The following is a 21,970-nucleotide window of genomic DNA, read 5'->3' as shown; positions in this document are numbered from 1 at the left end:
GCTTTATTTGGAAGGGCAGAGAAAATAAAAAAAAGAGAAGAAGTGAACCCCATTGCGGAAGAAGTTAGGATTTTTTTCTCTTGGCAACCCTTCTCTGACAAGAGTTTTGATATTTAGAGTGAAATGTTGCATTTTAAATAATTTTCTTAATCACATTGTTGGATTTTAGAGAAGGAGCATGAAACAGTAGGAAGCGGGGTATGCTATAAACAAGTCTCGCTTAGTTTTAGTTACTTTAGCATAGCATAACTTTCATTTGCTGACAAAATACATATAGTTTGAGTGAATGGAAGTGGAAGAGGATCCATAGAATAAACCTAAAACTTGTATTTGTTTGCTGTGGCAACACCACCGTGGGACCTCTCTGTGGAGTGAAAATGTTGTAATTTGTGTTAATTATTTCTGCACATAAGCTAATCATGGAAACATAGAGAATTATTTCGTGGCTCCTAATCCCACATTTTGCTCTCTGTGAAATACACCACATGGGAATACGAACAAAGTGTGTGTGTAGTAGATGGAAATGGTGGCAGCTTAATAATTTTCCAGAGACTTTAAGGCATTAAATGCATAAACATTAAGGAACGACAAATGACTATCAAAGTTAAGCACCTGTATAGCAACGTACCTTTGGAAGATGCACAGCATTAGTTAGAATGATAAGACAATAGTACGGGCGTTGCCCCAAAGCCCAAGAAGCCTCCAATTACCTTTGAGAACATACAGCAAACATTAGAATAGGAAAAGAAAGCCACGGGCGCTGCCCAGAGAGCCACAAGGTGTATCCAATTACCTTAAAGTACAGGTAGATATAATTAATACAAGCCTTCTGGCGAGGAGGACAAATTTTGGATTTGTCCGGAAGTTCCCCCCAAGGCCTCGTGCTCTGCAGGTAATTGAAGACCGCCGAATTTCCCAAGAAAAGGCGCACTTTTCCACCACCAAATGTTCTTTATTTAACTTCAAATAATTCACTGCTTTTATTTCTATAATTCAAATGCGGGATAAATCCCCAAAAATAATAAATTTAATAATTTTTAGAATTTTTCACTTTGCGCGTGGTGCCGTGTTGAAGAGTTGACGTAAGAGAGAGCATGAGCCGAAAACTCATGCCGGCGATAGGCAGGGGCCGCTACCATCGCAAAACGATCTCAGCGCGCGCGTGGCAATATTCATTCAAATTCTCGCGCGCCACTCGATTTCCAACGGTCGAGTCCTGAACATCCTCCCCGGGTTGCTCCGAAGACTCCTCAGGATTTTCGGAGCAAGATGATTTCATGTCGATCCGGGCACTCTTCGTGGTTGGTCTGGTGTAAGTGCCACGAGGTATGCGAATGTCGAAGACTCTGTCATGTCCATCTGGCCCAGGTGTGACAGGTTGGATAATTCTGTACAGGTGAAACTTGATACGCTTCACTCCTGCTTCCCAGAGTCCTCCATGGTAAAGTACTCCAGGGGGATCGTAATGCCAAATAACACTATCCTGTGCTGTGCTATTCTGAATCCCTCGTTGAAATTGTTCTTGTTGCAACCGTTCCTTCCACTCCCGCGTTGCTCCTTCGAAATTTTTGCCACAATCCAAATGCATGTGTCGTGGAGTGGCTTTGCGAGTGGTGAAACATCGGAACGGAGAGACGGACTCAATGTACACCGCCCTGGTGCTCGTGTACACAAAAACTGCGATGTATCCCTTGAAGTGCGCAAGTCGTCGTGTGGAGGCTCCCCGGGGTGCGGAAGGTCTAAACTGAATGGGAACAGCGAAGCCAACACAGGTATGCTCGAAAGCATAGTTGAATGATGTTCGATGATGAGGGAGATCAGCCATCAACTGCTCAAGCGTCCGAAGCTTAGCTCTATTGCAGTGATAACAGATGTGATACATTTTCTTGCAGGTATTTCGCCCAGAGAGAGGCCAGAATCTCTGACGCAGAGGGGATAACAATGACGTTGGAGCAGAATGGAGCATCCGAAGATATTCCTCTTGAATGATCATCTCAGTCAATCGGGATTTTGGAAGAAGAATTGGGTGCTTGACTGTAGAGGGTTCATTTGAATTCTTGAGGCGAACTCCAACGCGAACGATTCCTTTCTCGTTCCACTTGGAATGATCCAGAGTCTGGTTCTTGCGACGATGTGCTTGTAGTCTCGGAAATACTTCCGATTGGTCCCAAAGGATCAGTTTCTCGAGTGCCATCTTTAGTTCTTCCGTAGAATGAGGTCCATAAATTTTCTGTGTGCGATTCTTGGAAGTGATGATGAACCTTGAGCAATGGCTGATGATAAATTGCATTTTAGTCAAGGATGAATATCTTTCCAACAAGCAGCTGAGAATTGTGGGATTTGGCTTGTTCTCAGTTGTGGTTAAAAATGCTGCTTTCTCGGGGATACGAGTTTCCTTGACAACCTTCGGAGGCCAAAAAGTTTGCGATTCGACTAGCCACGATGGGCCATTCCACCAAAATGGTGAATCCTGCAGCTGAAGTGGGGTGGCTCCCCGGGATATGGTGTCAGCTGGATTCTGATGGGTGGAAACGTGCTTCCATTGGGTTGACTGAGACGTTGCGCAAATCTTCTGGAGCCGATCTGAGATGACGAAAATGGCTGCACAATAGGCCTTCTGGCAAGCCTCGGCGAATGCGTGCAACTCTACTCGAACTAGATTGGCGATGGAGGAGATCCACAGTGGACCACTGAAGTGCAGGATGTTTTGAAGTTCTTGCACGAATTCCTTCCATTTCAACTGAAGATTCTGTGAGACTGGATTATCCCACTCCCTTTGGGCAGCGTGAACTTTCTGTTGCGAGATCAGTGGCCCAATTAATCCAATTGGGTCCAAAATGCGGGAAATTGTTGAAGTCCTTTCGTATTTGGTAGAGAAATCCTCAGAGAGTGAAATGGGCAATGCAAAGAGAAATGAATTCGTGGTGGGGTTCCCAGTGTGGCCAAAAGTGCTAGGTGTGTGCTCTCTAAAGTGGAATTCAGAAGATGAATGGGGATCATCGATTGGTGGGCACAATTCTGGGTAGCTAGAAGACCATTGGGCCAATGGAAACCCAAATTGGCTCAAAACATCAATGAGCTGTGTTCGGAATGGCTGAGCTATCTCCAAAGACTCAGCTGGAAGAATGACCTGGGGGTTGTCGCTTCTCTTCCTGAAGCGTAGCAAGAGGATTGCAGGAAATGGTTGAATTGTACGCCCAATTCGGAGAATGTCATTGTGGCTGACACCCGTGGAGGTCTTCGCGATTGTCATACAAACAATGCGAAGTTTCATGGATGATGAATCCTTCAAGAGGCCGAGGCGCGACCTATAATAGGCTGGAGATTTGTATTCATCATCTGGAACTGGTTCAATCCAACTGTTGCGGGGTTGATGCTGCATAACATCAATGTAAAGAGAGCGAAGGGCTGGGTTTTTCTCAAACCTGCGTTCTAAGGCACAATGTTGGCGTATAGCCAAAGGACGGGAGTCGCCTAGACCGCGTGGATCCTTCTTGAATGGAAACTGGAGGATGAATCTTCCGTCTTCACTGCGTTGGTAGGTCGTTCGTAAATAATATTCAGTTGCAATTTGATTCTCAGTGGTTGCAGGATATTCCGGGATGTTCTCAAGTTTAAAGAATGGAGAAAGTACTTCGTCTAATGCCATGGTCTTGAAAGCTTGGTGATGGTTATCTGCATCGGGAGGCACTTTTGGTTCCTGTTCACCACCAACAACATATGCAAAGACTGATTCCTTTGGAAGGATGAAGCATCGGATATTGAATGTGGCATCAGCACTGCGAGAACCAATTGTGGCATCAACTGAGAATTTCGCACGACTACATCCGTCGTTAACTCCGGAAATGGTGATTTTCGTAGGATATTTGGGAAGATTCAGTCGCTCATAAAGCTTGTGGGTCATGCTGTTCACCGTTGCCGCACCATCCAGAATGATACGACAAGAAACAACATCATCTGAGGCAGTAGGAATGGTAACCCGTGGAATTTCGTCCTTGGAGAAGTCCTGATGGCTCTGACTTACAGTCAGCACCGTAGGAGGAGAGCAGGTCTCTGCGGGGGGTGCAGGAGACGCGGAACTGACAGTAAGCTGAGCATTCCCAGTTGCAAGAGGGGCTGTAGAAGTAGTAGCAGGAGGATCTGTGCTACTGGGATCAGAGGGTTGGAACTTCTCGTGTAGCAGAACGTTGTGCCATCCTTGGCACTTGGTGCACGGGTGGAATGTGCATGAGTACGTCATATGTCCAGCAAAGCAATTGCGGCACAATCTAAGGCGCTTTACTGTTTGGAATTTCTCTTCAACATTTTGGTTAAGAAATTTGGGGCATTTGTGTAAAGAATGTGCTGCTTGGTCGCAACACTTGCAGTTGGTGGCATTGGCGGGAAAGTTTATTTGAGGCAATTCTTGAATGGCAGGGTGGTTAGTAAAAGAAGCATTGGTACTTGCGTTTGAGAGACAATTCGCAATCATCTGCAGCTGTTCACTGTGTCGTCGTTCGGACTCCCTCATGAATGTAGTCATAAACATCAAGAGCCCAGAAGTGTCTGAGAGATTCAAGTTTGCATCGTCTTTCCTAGGAATCTCACCGATGATGCTGTCAATTTTCTTGATGAGGTCATCACAACGCTTCAGAAAGGCACTGAAGTTGTTCTTCTCCAAGATTTGGTGAGCATAGGTTGGCTGATCTGCGATGATCTTCTCTTGAACGATGCTGTATCTTTCCCTCATAGCTACGACGATGTTACGCTGAGATGTCATCGTGCCCTTGAAGCCTGGGATGCTTCTCTCATCGTCTGTGATGCCATCCAGATAATTCTCGACCCTGGTCACTTGGGACGCAATTCCTTCTCGCTCACGAATCATTGTAGCTTGTCAGGTGTGGACTGTATAACTTCTGACGGATGTGGTTCAGTTGTAGGGTCGGAGGGCCAATTTATGTATAGCAACGTACCTTTGGAAGATGCACAGCATTAGTTAGAATGATAAGACAATAGTACGGGCGTTGCCCCAAAGCCCAAGAAGCCTCCAATTACCTTTGAGAACATACAGCAAACATTAGAATAGGAAAAGAAAGCCACGGGCGCTGCCCAGAGAGCCACAAGGTGTATCCAATTACCTTAAAGTACAGGTAGATATAATTAATACAAGCCTTCTGGCGAGGAGGACAAATTTATGTATAGCAACGTACCTTTGGAAGATGCACAGCATTAGTTAGAATGATAAGACAATAGTACGGGCGTTGCCCCAAAGCCCAAGAAGCCTCCAATTACCTTTGAGAACATACAGCAAACATTAGAATAGGAAAAGAAAGCCACGGGCGCTGCCCAGAGAGCCACAAGGTGTATCCAATTACCTTAAAGTACAGGTAGATATAATTAATACAAGCCTTCTGGCGAGGAGGACAAATTTTGGATTTGTCCGGAAGTTCCCCCCAAGGCCTCGTGCTCTGCAGGTAATTGAAGACCGCCGAATTTCCCAAGAAAAGGCGCACTTTTCCACCACCAAATGTTCTTTATTTAACTTCAAATAATTCACTGCTTTTATTTCTATAATTCAAATGCGGGATAAATCCCCAAAAATAATAAATTTAATAATTTTTAGAATTTTTCACTTTGCGCGTGGTGCCGTGTTGAAGAGTTGACGTAAGAGAGAGCATGAGCCGAAAACTCATGCCGGCGATAGGCAGGGGCCGCTACCATCGCAAAACGATCTCAGCGCGCGCGTGGCAATATTCATTCAAATTCTCGCGCGCCACTCGATTTCCAACGGTCGAGTCCTGAACAGCACCTTACAATATTTATGAACACCAATAAAAAGATATAATTCTGCACTTGTCCTATGAAAAAAAAATCTTGATATGCAACGAAATATTGCTTGTTTAAGAATGCAAGAAGGACTTTCATTTGGAACTCGCGCGTTCATGTGCCAAACAAAAAGGCAAGCAACACAGAGCTTCTATTTGGGGACTCAGAGCAAAATGAAAGAGGCTGAGAGAAAAATAAAATGTTGTGAGATAAATGCTATGTAGGAAAATATTCCGGCAAATTTGCAAGAAATGGCAAAGTTTCTTTTGTTACTATTTTCTCTCCTACAAAATGCTTATATTCTCTCCTCCCTGTAGAGGAGCTCTTTTAGGAACTTTATTCATTCTTCTATACTCTTTCATACCACCCACCAAAAATATATCTATGTAGTTACGAAAGAGTGAGACGAAAAATATGTGAATAAAAAGCATTTCGACAGCATGACGCCATTTTTAGCAAGATGGATAAATATTTCACATTATATGATGTGTTTCATGTCCTTCACAAAATACATTTATTTGATAAATTCTCGTTAAAATTTATTTGATTGAAAAAACAATAAAAGCTCATGGAAATATTGGGCATGCATATAAAATATATTTTAGAGAGAAAATTGTATAATAAAAGGAGAACAAAAGTGGAAAGAAAAATTTCACCGGTATGAGTTTCCATGGAGCTAATCTTTCTTTTATCCTGCCTCTCCTTCACTCTCTAGTTCAATGGACTTTCGTGAATTTTATTTTTATTGGAATGAGCTTTCAAAGAAGCTTTTCATAAGATTAGAATTGAAGCCAAGAGGCTTTTGAAAAAAAAAAAAGAAATATTTGTGAATAATAAATGAAAATGTTTTGAATTTTTGTTTTTTAATGATAATCTGTAAACGGAAAAGCTGTTAAGAAAATACCTAAAAATTATCGAAGATGTCGCTAATCTCTCATTTTTACGAATTATATAATTCAATAATTGTAAGAAAATAAATCAGACAATCGCGTGCACATGAAAAATGCATAGAGTTCCTCTTGAAATTCTTTATATTGTTTTTCTTACATTCTTTGTAATATATACCAAGGAGCTTTTGAGTACATATGTTATATACACAAGAAAGTATTTAGTTTGCGCCATTTTATCCTTCTATATATCATTAAACAATAAAGCTTTTGTTCGAACTTTGAAGCTCTAAAAATAAAATTTCTAAAATAAATATAGCTGCCAGAATAAGAGTCTTTAATATCCTTAAACGTTTGTATTATGTTGTTGTACATCAGTATAATGTTGTTAGATTGCAATTTACCCCAGTCTTTCCAACATTATTTAATGCTCAAACATGCCGTATAAATTTTATGTGAAGAGATTAGGGTATTTTAAAAGCCATTTATGTGCCAAATAAGCGACACCATTAAAATTTAAAGGTAGTTTTATGCCAAACTCTCGAATTGTAATGCGATTGGTCTAATTAGAAATTACAATATATTGACTTTTTTTTTCATAAATTGCTTCCAACATGACAAAAAACCTATTCAAATGCATGGAACCATATTGAATTATTATTGGAATAATAATGTGCGGGAGGGTAAATGTGATGTGGGTGTCAATAAAGTTTCAGATTCAGCATGTGGCTGTAATAATGAGAAAGTTATACTTCCCTATGCTCTTACGAGGCGGATATTTTACATCCCAGAGAATGCCTGGATGGGACATAAAGGAGAAAATTGTAGATTTTGAAACGATGCTTGAGGAAAACCTACCCCGGAAGAATAATGGTTGTAAAAGGATTTTCACATTTCATCTAATTCTCCTGTGGCACGACACATAATCGCACGTCTTCCCCTTCTATGGCATGACACTAAAATTAATTGAGTTTTATTTTGAGAAAGAAGATAGGAAATTGTTGAGAAATGATGGCACCACATGGGATTCCTTTCTCCCCTTTTTTTCTGCAAATTATATTGTTTTATTGCCATGAATTTAGGCAGGATCCTTCCGCAGCCTTTTTAGCCCTCTTTATTCTCTGTTAAAAAATTACTCAAGAGACTTTTTTTTTAATTTATCTATTAGGTACATATTTAGGCAATGAATCGATAGATTTCTAAAAGAATCAATTTAAGAAATGATGTAATGGGAAATTTCGCACAAGAGAATATCATTTTGGCCTTTTTTTTGGAGGATAAATTGAATTTTGCTATGTATCGCTATTCAATCTATTCTTCATTCAATAGCCACACGCCACAATCCTTGTACTTTGTGTTTTCCCCAAAATCCTGACTATTGGTTCCATTGGCTATTCAATAGCATTTGTACAAGAATAAATTACGGGGAGAAATAAAATAAAACATACACACCATTCAATTCCCAAACAACAATAAATATGATTTTGGCCAATCAATTGCTAAACCTAATTGAATTTCAAAAGAGCTTTAGAACCAGCAAATAAACATTGAATTGTATATTAGAACATTAATTTGTGTGTCTTTGTTGAAGCTTTAGTATAGCTTAAATTTCAACAAACATCTAATTTCAAATTTTATTTTGAAATAACAACACTCAAAAGTTCTTAGTGAAATCACCCCCTGAACCATGTAAATTAACTAAATCTTCCTCTCGGCGTTCTTGTCTGGATAAATTTATGTAACCCCCTGACGTGAAGTCAGCGAAGAAATCAGAGTAAATTTAATTTTCCAACTCTCGAGACCGCCGTGAGGAATCTCATCCGCCTTCCGGCATGTTGGATATATAGAGGTAATGATGAGATGCTTTATATTTGGTGAATTCGTAAGACAATGAAGTGTGTGTGTGTCATAAATTGTACGGGTGTGTCAAAAACCTTTGCATCACATTTTAAAGGTATATAACTCCGCACAGCACATGAGCGCTAATTTTGCCCTCCAGGTGCGATTTCGGGTGGATGCTCCCGCAATTCTGGGGTGCAAATGAATGCATTTATCATGCTTTGAAATAATCATTACCACATTCATTTAGCTTTTGTACTATTTTCACACAAATAAACTCAACATAAAATACGAGGGGAATTTGCACAAAAATCATCTTTATGCGGGGGAGGGCGGGAGCAATTTTAATTGAATTGGTATACGCGGTAGTAAATATAATTTTGTTTAGCGCCATCAGTACTGTGAAAGTTTGTTGCACATCCCACCCACATTCATAGGTAGAGAATGACATCCGATATGCGAAAAACCATTGCAAAAGGCTGTCATGGTTACATGAGGAAAATTGGTCACGTTTTCATATTTTATGTAAAATCATGTCGAAAAGAAAATTTTTGCATTTTCCATTGAAACAGAACCACAGATGTGTGTAAAAATGGTAATGTCCGTTTTATTATTCTTTTTTTTCGTATGCAATAGAACAATATTTAATTTATTTTTTGGAAAAATCAATAAATGGAATTTCAAAGCTCCAAAAGAAAAAAACGCAAAAACTCTCCCAGTTTGAATAATTTGAATTTTGTAAGAAAATGTTACCCTAGAAGTTTGCCAATTTATGCAAATGTCTCTGCAAATAGAAATTTGATGAATCCTCTCAGCTTTTGAGACGTTTTTTTCTTCTTTTAGCTTTTGAAAGCTTTTCAAGAGGGAAAATAAGTTTGGAGACAGACTTAAGCCCAATGGTGAATGAGGGAGAAAAATTACTTCGCTATATACGAACTAATAAATGGAGTTTATTTTGGAATTTATTGTTTGGAACTGGTGAAAAGAAATGAGGAGGATATAAAATAAATCCGCATGTAAGCAGAATGAGACTTTAGATTGTTGATTTGAAATAAGAAGTATCATCCTTGAGAGTCGGTATGGCCATTAGATTTTGTCAGACGCCCACGCCACAAAGGGGTACCGCATAAATTGAAAGAAGGGCCTATTTCTCGGTATTTCTATGATTTTTATTTATTTATTTATTTATTTATTTGATAAAGGGGTTGCCATCATTGCTGATGATTCCCCTGAGATATGATTTTTAAATCAATAAATATATGCCATAAAGGCAAAGAATCGATAATAAATATAAAAAAATTGAATTAAATACTGTATAAACAATTTATTTTGTAAATACAGTCACCTAGGGGAAAAACTATAATTTAAAAATGTACTAATTAATCAAAATAAATTTTAATTTTTAATCTTAAAAAAATCTATGATTTTTACAACGATCTAAAAGGTTTTAATAACTATTTTTAAAGAGATTAAAGAGATGAAACAGGAAATTAAAATTATTTTTAAATAAACATTTAATTTAATTTCTTGCAAATCTTATATTGTTTTTTCTTTCAATTCATCAATATCCAAAGAAAGTAAATACATTCTATCATTACTTTTATATTTTCAACAAATGTTCTTTCTCAAAAATTAAAGAATAAACTCTAAAGAGAAAGAAGCCTTCTTAAAGACTTTCAGAGATTTTTCTTGGTCAGAAATCCATATAAAAAACACGAGAAAATAGGCTTGTACATAGCATGAAAAGTAATTCAAGATAATAAAAAAATCCATCAATATGAATGAGATTTTATACAATAAAATAGATATAATAGAAAATGAAATAATTCCCAGTTATATGAAATTGATGTATTGGGGTTCATTGTATTGCTATGCCTCTTGATTTTGGCTTCTGGATGGGCGAAAATGTTGCTAAAGGAAAACCTTAAGCGAGTCATCCATCAAATGGGTTGGACGATACTAAAGTGGTGGATAGCTAGTGTGGTGGATGTTTATGGCGTTGGAGGGATAATTCCGCAGGGAGACGGAACAAAAGAGTGCCGGAGTATGGATGTGAATTAAAGAATTGCCAGTGTGCTATAAAACGGTGGTCGCACCTTCATTGAAACCCCTTCACTTTTCTCCTCGCATCACCAATAAATCTCTCAAACCCACGGCGCCAGGAGATCCATACACTGTCAGAGTTGGGTATAAAGGGTGCAGCATTTATAATCCCCCGGCGGAAAGCCTCGAATGCGCCAGGAGCCTTGGATACTCTTCCCCCATTGAGCACGCGGGAGGATTTTCATTCTGCACCGGAATCTCCCAAAGTTCATCGCTATGTGATGAAATGAGTTTGCTGGGGAGTGGGTGGGTGAGTATTCTTCCGCCCTGCAGCGATATCTCTGTACGTAGTGTGGTGGAGATCCTTCTACATGGGCTGGGCAATGTGGCGACATCACAGGGGGCATATTTATCCATCACCTCACGTCCACCGTGCGAAAATGCCGAGGGTGACTGATGTGTTCAGTGGCTTTTCACAGCACCCAACAAAGAATCAACCACCCTTCACCGATTCAATGAATGAGCATTTTTCCAATCAAGGGATACTTCAGGGGCCCCACAGCCGCCGCATTGGCGAGGCATTTTGTGGCTTCCAATACATGCTATTAAAATCGAACTAAATGTCCCCCCATTTGCTTGTACATTATATATACATTGTATGTTGCTATATACATTCCTATGTACATCCTACATAACATTGTGATGCAATATGAATTCGATAATATACAAATCGACCAAGAGTTTTGCCAATTTTCAGGCCAACTCTCACGACAGAAAGTTTCCAAAATGGTTTGAAACTTTTCCTTGCAAAATCTGTTTAATTCGCTTTCAGCATTATAACTACATATACCTACTTTTGCAACAGTTTTTTAGTGATTTTTTTTTCAGCTTGAAAAGTTCATCAAAAATTTTGTGTGTGTGTACCGTGAGAGCAACAAACTAGAAGTTTCAAGTATGCCTGAGGTTCAAAGTTACCATGGACTTTTAATTTTACGTAGAGAATTTTCCGGTGCGGGGAGGAAATTAAACTCGCTCCGGTGTGTGTGTAGCTCTTGAGGAACAAATTGAGCAAAATACTGTGCTTTTTCATCAGGTATGTCATCATTGCAACTCTAATATTCTTCTTCTAGCTCAACTTGCACGAATTAAATGTTAATTTTCAGTACAAATTTTGCAATTTGCACTGTTGTATGTTGGGAGCTTTTAATGAATTTTAACAATGTACGTATGTAGGTACATACATGTACGGAGAATGGAGTGAAAAGTATACACGTAGTAAGTACAGAGATTGAAAGAGGATGTATAAAGTGAAATTGAAATGAAAAGTCAATAGAATTTAAATTAAAAGATCTATCCAATATAAGAGCTTGTATAATTTCAGAATTAAAATTTCGTGTGATTTTTTTAAAATTCTGTTTTAAAGAGACACGATTGGAAAAAAAGCTTTGAATTTTATATCGAAAAAAAATACCTTTAGAGCTTTTAGATAAATTCTTAGAAAGATTTATGCAACAAAGCTTTTTGTTTAGCTTACGAACACTGAAAAAGAAGAATGTCTTTTCAAAATGGAGCAACAAGAAAAATCTTTAGGTAAGAAATAAATCTCTTCGTGTCTTCATACAACACTTTGTTTCACCTGGATGGTATTTTTCAACTTTTTTCTGTATCCTTTAATGCCACGATGAATGCTACTCTACAATTTTTCATTCAATGTGTACTACAAAATAAACTATTCAACTTTAGAGAAAAATGATAAAAAAGAGAAAATTAAAAAAGAAGAAATTCAAATTATGCATAAATAATTAATTTGTTAAGCTTTTTATTGACAGAAATAATTAATTAGGGAACAACAGCGGAAAAAAGTCACTCACAGGAGTTTGGGAAGAGCAGGGGGAAGAGTCAAAAATTACTATTTCTCAATGAAATAGAGCAATGGCCTTACAACGCTTTTTTAAATCATTTTGCTCTATTTTATTGATAAAAGCTCCTTTAAGCTTTTACCTAACAATTCAGAGTCTTTTTGCTTCACTCTCTCCTATCTTTTTTTCTTTTAAATAAAAATAAGTATTTTCTTAATAAAAGAAGCATTTTGCAATTTTAGACGTACAAAAATTATTGCTAAAGCTTCCAAAAGCTCACTGAGAATCTAAAGAAAAGCAAAAAAACTCAAGTTTAATTTAATCCACCTAATTTGCCTTAAAAGCATCCCCTGAACTGAACTATAAGGTCGTCCTTATAGTGCTCTTTGGGTGACAAATTGAAATATTTATGATATGTCAGAGTTATTTATAACTATGCATTTATATATCACATAATGTAGGTACATATTACACAAGTTATCTAATGAGAAAGAAAGGGGGCTTCGTTGTTGCAATATGGGGAGACCGCTTGAGGGAATTCTGAATGATCTATGGCTGACATTCCGCAACGACGAACATAAATATCAAAGTCAAATTTCGATGGACAATTAATGTGCACTTTGTCTCCCAATGGGGTGCGGGATGCTGTACAATTTGGCCATTTGCCCAAGTACAAGATATCTTCCTCATATATAGAATTTTGCTATATGCATGTAAATGACAAATTTTAAAAGCTTCGCACTCAGAGCTATGTAGTCATTCCTCGTACGGAGTAGTGTGAGCTTTTTTGTCCCATCAGTTTGACTTTAAGCTCTCTCCTCCACATACATACATGTATTTGAGCGACAGAAGGAGTGCTTAGAAGAGGACCATCGTTGTCGTAAGAAAGGACAGCCAGGCAGGCAGTGTAATGTCTTTCAGTATTATTTGTCCCTCGGGTGATGTTACAGTTGGAGTATTAAATAAAATAAAGCGCAACAAAACGTCGGGGCGAGAAAGTAAGTATAGAGATGTAAGAAAAAGGCCTGACAAGGATGATACAAAAAAAAACTGTGAAGAGGGGTGAGAAAATAAGGGGAGAGAGTGAAAGAAGATCGAAGAAAAGCAAAGCGTGAGAAAAGCTCTTGCGAATGAGAATAAAAGTTTCTGTCTCTGGTTTCGCATCTAACTACGTATATAGCTGTAGTTGTGGGTGGAATGGGGTGCCGATGTTGAAGAAATACTTTGCGTTATCGATTCCAATTCATACACCCATACACATATCAAATTCATTCAACCCCTCAAATGCGAAGAGCGGTAGAAAGGGCGGCACCACCTCGCAATAAAATCTCATGTAAGGGGGATGCGAATCACTGTGATTCGCGATTTTAGCTCATGCTGTGTGTTTTTGTGGAGCTCACACAGAGATGCGATTTGCGAGGAGCACGGGAGCTAATCGATTTAGGGGGTGATGTGCCTGCCAATTACGGTAATGAGCCAATGGTGTCTGCATGTAAATAAATTAGCTATATGGTAGAGGATGGTAGTTGTACGTACCTCATCGACAAACTCAAAGTCACCGTCATACTTGTTTTTCTTCTTGGCGTTGACCACCACAGCGAGTACGAGACAAATTGCCACGGAAACCCACAAACACTTCATAGCTGTTGGAAGTTTTTTCTGTGTCGCCGCCAATGAGAGAGTTTTGGAATTTTCCGCAAGGACGCCCTCAATCAAATGAAATTCCCTGAGTACACAGTCACTCCTCCGGTTCTCTCTTCTGCACTTGATCACACTGAACTTTGGGTACAAAAAGAACTTCCGCAAATTGACCCGTTCGGCCGTGAACTTCCACGAGAATGTAGCCTCCTCCTTTACAAAAAGGATTTTTTGTTGAGAATAACAAAGATTCGCGTCGCGTTCCTTAGCGCACTCTTCCTGCACCGACGCACGAAACTGCAATGAGTACGGTCTGTGTATCAGAAATACTTCCAGACTCCTCGTCGCCTCGTCGTGTTAGCGTCGGATACCGTGTCGACGTGCGTCTCCCAAGTTTGCGCATCCGAAATTTCCTCGCCTCTGTGTACTGCAAAATCGATGAGAGCTTTTCACCCCCCGCGCCATTCTTCTGCGATGGCCGATTGTGGGTAACAAGAGCGCGCAAAGGCAGCGTTGCTATGTACCAAATCAAAAAATAGTATAATACCAGGAGCGCCAGAGAGCTTCATCTTCTTTTTCTCCATCCCACAGATCCTCTCTCGCTCTCTCTCGGTTTACCCTATCCGCCCCCACAGTGCTTTCACAACCCATCCTCCACCTTCTTCTTCATCTCCGCCGAGGCGACAATCCCAAGTGCACTCTTGCCCAACTTTTGAAACCCCCCGCGGCAGCACATATCCCCAATTTTCAGCTGAAAAACAAAGAGAATGAGTTTTGTGAGAAAACTTGTGGAGTTACTTTCGGAAGTGAAGCCGAGAGAGCTTACACACTTCCATTTAAAAAAGCGACAATGAAGAGACACATTTCCTCCTAAATCCCAAACACTTTCCACCCCCTTTTCCCCCTCAAAACCACTCGGACTTTGACTTTTTTTTAAATTCACTTTCCAAAGAGGAAATGGGATTCAGGAAAACGCATTTTGCTCCTTTCGTTCTCATAATTTTCTTTCAAAGAAATGAAAAGGATGATTTGTCTTGGCATATTCTTATGTATAGTTTATGCTAAAGCTCTCTTTTGATGTTTTTCGGTCATTTTTATGCTTTTTCATGCTTTCAAATAAATTTCAATTGCATTAATATGAAATTAATAGTAAATTAATCAATTTGCGTTGAAAATTAAATGCTCATAAATTTAATTTTCAAACTAATGCCCAATTAGTTACATAGATATGCTGTGCCTATGACACGGATTTGGTGCTATAATTTTATTTAATTATCCTTCAATAAAACGGCTATTTTACTGCGATATTTAAACTAGGCTTAAACGGACAATTAAATCGCAGCTAAAGTGTAATCAAGAAATGTTTTTGTGTGTGTGTCTAATCACCACAAAAGGAAAGATTTTTTCTTTAGGAATTAAAAGGAATTATTTGCGAACTTTTTTACATTGAAAAAAGTTAAAAGTTGAATTTTCAAGCGTTGTAAAAAACGTAATTAGGTTGGAATAAATGTTAAACGTTTGAAAATGTACGACCAGCAGCTAAATCGAATATAAAACCTGTTAAAATTGGTTAAGAATTTAAGTCTTAACCTGGACTTCTAAATCATTTTTCTTAATCCATTTTAGGCGTCCTTAAAAATGATTTTTAGCACCCCTTGAATAAAACGGTTAAGCCTCTAAAAAATTTCCTATTGATTCGTCAATAGATACGATGAAGTTTTCTTGATTGGTTTAAACCCAGTTCAATTCTACTTTTCTATCTGATTTTTAGTTTTCAGAATATTTTAACGCTTAATTTATTAATTTTAATTTTATTCTATTTAATAAATTGTGAATTTATAAGACCACAGCTCCAAATGCTTAAAACTTAATAAATTCCTAAAGCTTTTAAGTCATGATTCAGCCATTTTATTACAGTAATTGATCATTTAATAAATTCATTTTTTGAGAGGCTTTTTGGTTCAAAATTCAATAGAGATCATTTTGAAATGATTTTTTAATTATATTATTTTTAAATAAATTTAAATTAAATGAATGCAATAAACATAAAATTAAATTCAGCTACTTACCATATTCTAAGAATACCGTAAATTTTGAGAAAATCCTTTTGTATTTTTTTTCATTTATATTTTATTAAATTATTTCACCGTGGAAATTCCCAGTTCAGTGTACAATGTGCCTTTTAAACAATCATTATTATTTTATGGGTGTGGTAACAAGGACATTCAGCCAAAATACCTACTAACTAAACTCTCCAACAATTTGTAATGCATTGCTAGGCAATAGACTTTAAAAAATTCACTACTCTCTGCGGACCGAAAGGGTTTTTCTTTTCTTTTTCTTCTCGTATTATTTCTCACACAAGAACTGAGCAGGGGGGGATGTGGTGTAATTGAGACTATCTCAGGGAATCTACTTTAGGTGCACATAGTGCCATTTGTCCACTGAAAAAGGATATAAAATTCGTTAGTACCATCATGATGGAGAAGATATAAAAAATAAGAATTTATTCCATTCCATTTACCAGAGTCACTGATGGGCTCAGCAACACCTCCTTCGGAGGATTTTTGTAGGACATTCTGAGCTTCTTCCGGAGATATAAATTGCGGAGTATCAGAACAAGTTGTATTGCAACTAGAAGAAAAATTAATTGAAGTTAATTAACCGTCAAGTTTAACGTCAGCAATTAAGAGACTTTTTGCTTAAAACTTTGTGAAATAATTGAGGACTATTAAGCTTTTTTTTTAAAGACTTTAAAGTCTTTTAAAAAAAACTTTTACAAAATCGTAAAATTTAGTCATAAAGCTTAGCTCTTTTCAAGAATCATACGTAGCTCAAAAATAAATCAAAGTTTCTTATTTTGTATGCAAATTATCTTTTATAGCAGATACCTACCAACTGATGGGACCCGAAGCATCATTAGTGATAAGATTCTTCCAGAATTGATGCACCTCAGCTACGACATTCTTTGCAAATTCCGCATTCTTGGGTTCTCCATTGAAGGCAAATTGATTTTCTGGCTTTCCATCGGGGATTTTGTACATCTGCACAAAGGGAAATGTTGAGAAAATCTCTTGAAATTCATCGTAAAATAAAGTTTTCGTACCTTAAACCATTCGATGGAGGCTTTTAGGAGCCCAGGGAAGAATTTATCAATGTCCGTGATGTCATTGAGTTGATTTGCCACCGGATCATTAACATCAATTGTCACGATCTTCCAGTCAGTCTCACCTACAATTAAAATTAATGGTTCTTGTTAAAGAAGAGGAGAGGGGGGTTATTGGTTCATTTTTGTACCTTCATCAATTAGTGCAACAGTTCCAAGGATCTTAACTTGAAGCACTTCACCGCGTTTGGCAACACGAGAGCCAATTTCCAGGGCATCAATTGGGTCATTGTCACCCTTACACCCCGTTGCTGGATCCAGATGCTCAGGATTCTCCCACGTTTGCGGGAGAGCGCCGTAGTTCCAAATGTATCCCTTGTGGGGGAAGACATTGGCAACGTAGCGAAGCTTCCCCTTCTTAATGTCCTGCTTGATGGGGTTGAGTCCCTCCGCCAGGCAGATCTGCAGGCAAAAAAGTCATTAAGGTTTTGTCTTCTTTCTAATTGGAACATTGCATGGTTCGACGTCTCTCTTCGTGCTCTCTTCCAACACAATCCATCATGATGGATTGTGTGTCTTACAGCAGATAAGATCTCTCAATTTATCGATTTGTGACGCAGCCAAGGGGGCTCAAAGGGGGGCTACACGTACCTCCATCTTAGGGTTGGTCCACCGGGGAATCTCTACAACCATATTCACGACGTTCTTTGCCTCATTAGCATACAGGGGAATGTCATGCATTGGTGAGATAAGACAACCAGCTTCATTCTCTGCAAGAAATAATCCCCCAGAAGAAGATTAATTCCCCGGAAGTGGGTCCCCAAATGAGGTGGCAGAGATGAAAGTTCTCTGACGTCATCGAGCAATTTAATTTTTGAACCCATGTGGAATGATTGAATTGATAATGTTCATGTAGCGTCGACCGCTAAACAAATATTCTGATTTGTTGTCCAGTTATATAACCCATTATCGCGGCTGTGTGATAAGGCCACACACTAATTAAAATATAATAGTTTTTCCCAAGAATTTCCCACACACCGGAAAGAAAGGTTATGTGGATGAGAATTTTTTATTATTATACTCACTGAAGAATATTCTGTAGTCCGTGGAATTGGGGACTCCGCGTTCGACAATTGAGTACTTTCCGGACATCCTGACACGGCTAGACGATAGGGAGCGTAGAGACAGAAAGAGTGGCGAGGAAGTTTTCCCAGCAATTGAACGAATTGAACGGTACAAGAGCGTTGTTGTTTGCTGCATTACGCAAATGCTTGAAACCGCGAATGTCGTATGATGCGGCATCTGCTTGTTCAAGCAGCGATCATCGCACCAGAGGAATTGCGAGTGTGTAGGTGTGCTGCCCCTAAAGGTAGACTTCTTGGGGCATTTTAAATTTTTGTAACGGATTTTTTGGAGCAATTCCTGTTTCACATTACGAGAAAAGCTGAGAAAAACGCGGAAAATTCAAGGAAAGCGCGAAAAACAGAATCAAAGCTTGCAGCGCCTATTTCGATTGTGCTTTTGGTGCTAGAACTGAAAGAGAGCGCCAATTATAAAAATCTTAACAAAAGAAAAATCCTTTTTTTCTAAAAAATATGTCAGAGTCCTTTATTTTGTGAAAATCATAAAATTACAATAAAAATATTGATTTTTTTCACCTCTATGTGGCAAAATGATTATGTTTGTAAATTAAATCACTCCATGGGGGGATTAATTAATAAGATTAATGTGATTAATTCTGTAAAATGGCAGATATTTTAAAGATTAGTTTTGTGTAAATTTCGTCCTAAAGTTTACTCGCATATGGCAGTTTTTTTCCAAGATCGAGGGGTAGTTGTGGATGGGGGTTTGGCACACAAGAACGGACATTCATTGACCTTTATAAATTAAAGGTCACACACCTGAAGATTAGAGATTTTTTTTTAGAGTACACTCAGAAGGGCAGTTGAAGTGACTACGATGGCAATGAGCGGGCTGGTGGGATTCGGTGAGGAGCTCCAGATGATTCCTGCGAAGTTGATGTCGGGAAAGGCGTTTTCTTGAAGGAAATACGCATGTTAGTTTCATCAGTGGGTCAAGATAGTTTGTTGTTACAAAAAAGCACAAAATAAATCACTTTTTTTGCATTTAAACCAATTCTAAAACAGGGAGGACTGATTCTACAAAAAAAGAAAAGAAACAAAATTGTAAATGATAAAAAATCAAAAATAAATTAAAACAAATAAAAGAAAACTTTGTCCTGACTTACCAAAGAGATGAATTCTACTTTCAGCCTGTCCTTTGGAGTTCCTTGCCTGGCAGTAGTAGTCCCCATACTGATCACGTTCCAAACCACGAATCATGAGGGATGATGTGGTGACTTGGTCCACTGTCGCCAGATTGGAGATCTTGTACTCCTCACTACTGTGCAACTGCTGACCATTACGCAACCATACGATTGAAGCAGGTGGATAGGCCTCCACGCGACACTTGAGCTCAATATCGTAGTCCAGGGCTTGAGCTACCTTTGGACGGGGAATTGAAATAACCGGTGGAAATTCCACTTCAAGCGTTATGGTCCTTGTGTTGGACTTCCCAACATCGTTCTCAGCAATGCAGTAATACGTGCCGCGATCTTCTCGACGAGCTGATGCAATCTTCAAAATGTTTCCACTGAAAAGTAACGATTCTCTCTTTTAATTTATATTTTATTTAATGATTTATTTTTATAGTTATTTTAATACTTTTAAAATCCCAAATTAGTTATTTTTTATTCGCCATTCATTGATTTCAGCTAAAATTAACTTCTAAATGTGATTTGAATTTTTCAATGTAAACTTTACCTGAATTTATGCCCACCACCTGGCATAAGGGCATTGTACTCCCTGGTCCAGGTAATTGATGGCCTTGGATACCCATCAGCGTAGCATTCAAGATTCACCAGCTGATGCTCTGGCACCTGAGCCACCTTTGTGGACAATTTCTCCGATATGATTGGTGGATGGCGCACAAGGAGCTCCACGGATGAACTTGGACGCTCCTCGAAGGAAATGAAGATCTGGCACTCATAGAGCCCCATGTCGGAGCTCTCAATATTACTTATTTGCAAACTATACGTTGAGGTATTTTGGTCGAAGACAATCTTAAAGCGTGGATCATTGATTGTGAGTTGGTCATCGATGGAGATGGGAAAGCTGTCGGTGGTTCGTTCGAGTTTCTTCTTATTCCACGACACCTTGTAGCTCCCTTCGGTCTTTACGGTGCAATTGAGATGTGTACTCTCGCCGATTTCTTTAATCTGCTTCTGGCTTATATCCGAGATTATTGCCTTCTGCGATGAACCTATAAAGTGTGGAGGAGAGGCAGAGTGAGATAGAGTGCCGGGAATGAGTGCGTGTGGGGGGCATCATTCATTTGTAAGCGCGCCGTTTGTTTTTATCACAGACGCAGAGCATCATCATTAACAAAGAGCCATGTAATTGATTTGCGGCGATGCTTTGTGGAATTTCCGCGGGAAATCACACAGATTTCCGCCCAAATTTTGGCGGGAAGTCCCCGCAGATTGCTAAACTCACCCAAATGGACAGCAATGAGGAGGAAAATGATGATTCTGCAGCAGGATTCCGGCATTTTCTCTGCCGTTTTTTTCTTTTCGGGGAAATACTCTCTCACAAAATGCTACAATTCAACTCTGAATCTGCTCAGTGATTCCACTCGACTGTCTGGCTGTGTGGCTGAGCTCTTCTCGTACGCACCGAATCTCCCATCGCTGGTCCATCCAGCCGTCTGTCTCTTTCTACCACATCCACATCATCATCCCCTGGTGCGGAATTGCTGCTCTCTGCTGCTGTCGCCGAAGGATGCTCGGCAAGATGAAGCGAACGCACATTTTAGGGGTTGAAAAGTGAAAGTGTGTTTGTGCTGCTGGCACAAGCACACCACATTGCTTTGCCCAAACAAAAAAAAACCACCCCGACGTCGAACATGGATTTATTTATGCACAACAACACACCCTAGGGACGCATTCCAGAGGCGGATTACAAATTTCCCCGAAAATTACCATTGCACTTTGCAAAATAATTCCGAGAAGGAAACAACCACCACCACCATCATCATCCCCTAATGGAACATGAAAGGTCACCGAGAGCGACACAATGCTATTCTTAGGGTGAGTTGTTAGGGTGATTTTAAAATGCAAAAGAAGCGGCTATTAGGTAAATGATTTGGGATATTTAATGTGACAGTATGGCTAAATTGTTAGCAATATTTGTATCGGTGATGATAAAAATAGCGCTGACTGGTTAAAAATACAGCACACATCACTTTCACGCGTTTCACAGAGTGCCATCACATGGAAAATTCAGCTTTGACCAAAGGACAGAGTTGATGAGATCCTAGATTAGATGAAATCCTCCTTGAGATTGGCTCAAATCGAATCCTGGAAGTTTTTCCTTTTGAAATTTCATTTAATTTAATTTTCTTTCTATTCCTAAATTTCAAATTTTTAATATAAGAATTCTTTAACACTTTTAAAAATATCAAAAAAGTGTAAAAACGTTAACTATTTGAAAATAAATGTCTTAAGTATGAAAAGAGTGTCAAGCATTGAAAAGAACGTCTTGAGAAAAAGTAAAGAAATGATTGACGTTAGAAAATAAACGTTAAACTTTAGATAATTTTCTACTAGACCGATTAGAACTTTGACTCACAGACTGCGAATAATGTTAACGTTTTAATCCATTATCTTTATCCAGAGAATATTCAACTCTTCCAACATAATTCATACTGGCAATTTAGGCCTATATAACATCAGC

At 38.8% G+C, this 21,970-nt stretch overlaps 4 protein-coding genes across 5 annotated transcripts in view; all 4 read right to left on the bottom strand.

Annotated features, from left to right (window-relative positions):
• LOC129786822 (proteoglycan Cow) overlaps positions 1-14,523 on the bottom strand; it is a 40,803-nt gene extending 26,280 nt beyond the window's left edge. Inside the window, exon 1 of the mRNA XM_055822066.1 lies at positions 13,970-14,523. Within this exon, the coding sequence (XP_055678041.1) occupies positions 13,970-14,074 (105 nt within the window). The 5' untranslated portion in view covers positions 14,075-14,523. The remainder of the gene's footprint in view (positions 1-13,969) is intronic.
• On the bottom strand, positions 932-5,762 carry LOC129786819 (uncharacterized). 2 transcript variants are annotated; one of them, XM_055822058.1, is made up of 4 exons: positions 5,355-5,762; positions 5,190-5,271; positions 5,035-5,117; positions 932-4,952 (listed from the first exon to the last, which is right to left on the bottom strand). In XM_055822058.1, exon 4 carries the CDS (start codon positions 4,862-4,864, stop codon positions 1,133-1,135), a length of 3,732 nt encoding a protein of 1,243 aa, XP_055678033.1. In that variant the 5' UTR covers positions 4,865-4,952; positions 5,035-5,117; positions 5,190-5,271; positions 5,355-5,762; the 3' UTR covers positions 932-1,132. The 2 variants fall into 2 exon arrangements, with proteins under 2 accessions (XP_055678033.1, XP_055678034.1); XM_055822059.1 differs by lacking the exons at positions 5,035-5,117; positions 5,190-5,271; positions 5,355-5,762 and adding an exon at positions 5,118-5,168 and having other exon boundaries at positions 932-5,034.
• Positions 14,524-16,176: 1,653 nt separating the features above from the next.
• On the bottom strand, positions 16,177-18,712 carry LOC129788205 (inorganic pyrophosphatase). Its single transcript, XM_055824270.1, has 7 exons — positions 18,263-18,712; positions 17,829-17,947; positions 17,369-17,639; positions 17,178-17,302; positions 16,967-17,115; positions 16,596-16,705; positions 16,177-16,515 (listed from the first exon to the last, which is right to left on the bottom strand). Exons 1-7 carry the CDS (start codon positions 18,477-18,479, stop codon positions 16,484-16,486), a joined length of 1,023 nt encoding a protein of 340 aa, XP_055680245.1. The 5' UTR covers positions 18,480-18,712; the 3' UTR covers positions 16,177-16,483.
• A 44-nt stretch (positions 18,713-18,756) lies between these two features.
• LOC129788206 (lachesin-like) lies at positions 18,757-21,494 on the bottom strand. Its single transcript, XM_055824271.1, has 4 exons — positions 20,732-21,494; positions 20,000-20,498; positions 19,426-19,829; positions 18,757-19,336 (listed from the first exon to the last, which is right to left on the bottom strand). The coding sequence occupies exons 1-4, from the start codon at positions 20,784-20,786 to the stop codon at positions 19,305-19,307; spliced, it is 990 nt and encodes a 329-aa protein (XP_055680246.1). The 5' UTR covers positions 20,787-21,494; the 3' UTR covers positions 18,757-19,304.
• Positions 21,495-21,970: the final 476 nt, after the last annotated feature.

The sequence above is a fragment of the Lutzomyia longipalpis genome, chromosome 1 (assembly GCF_024334085.1).
Source record: "Lutzomyia longipalpis isolate SR_M1_2022 chromosome 1, ASM2433408v1".
Taxonomy (NCBI): domain Eukaryota; kingdom Metazoa; phylum Arthropoda; class Insecta; order Diptera; family Psychodidae; genus Lutzomyia; species Lutzomyia longipalpis.
This window is presented reverse-complemented; position numbering and strand designations above follow the sequence as displayed.

Excerpts from the sequence above, each read along its gene's own strand:
- LOC129786819 (XM_055822058.1), bottom strand. The coding sequence starts at position 4,864 with ATGATTCGTGAGCGAGAAGGAATTGCGTCCCAAGTGACCAGGGTCGAG.
- LOC129788206 (XM_055824271.1), bottom strand. The coding sequence starts at position 20,786 with ATGCCGGAATCCTGCTGCAGAATCATCATTTTCCTCCTCATTGCTGTC. Across the intron at positions 19,830-19,999 it reads GGTGGTGGGCATAAATTCAG|TGGAAACATTTTGAAGATTG; the intron begins GTAAAGTTTACA and ends GTTACTTTTCAG. Across the intron at positions 19,337-19,425 it reads AAGTAGAATTCATCTCTTTG|AATCAGTCCTCCCTGTTTTA; the intron begins GTAAGTCAGGAC and ends CTTTTTTTGTAG.
- LOC129788205 (XM_055824270.1), bottom strand. The coding sequence starts at position 18,479 with ATGCCGCATCATACGACATTCGCGGTTTCAAGCATTTGCGTAATGCAG. Across the intron at positions 17,948-18,262 it reads GGACTACAGAATATTCTTCA|AGAATGAAGCTGGTTGTCTT; the intron begins GTGAGTATAATA and ends TATTTCTTGCAG. Across the intron at positions 17,640-17,828 it reads GGACCAACCCTAAGATGGAG|ATCTGCCTGGCGGAGGGACT; the intron begins GTACGTGTAGCC and ends TTTTGCCTGCAG.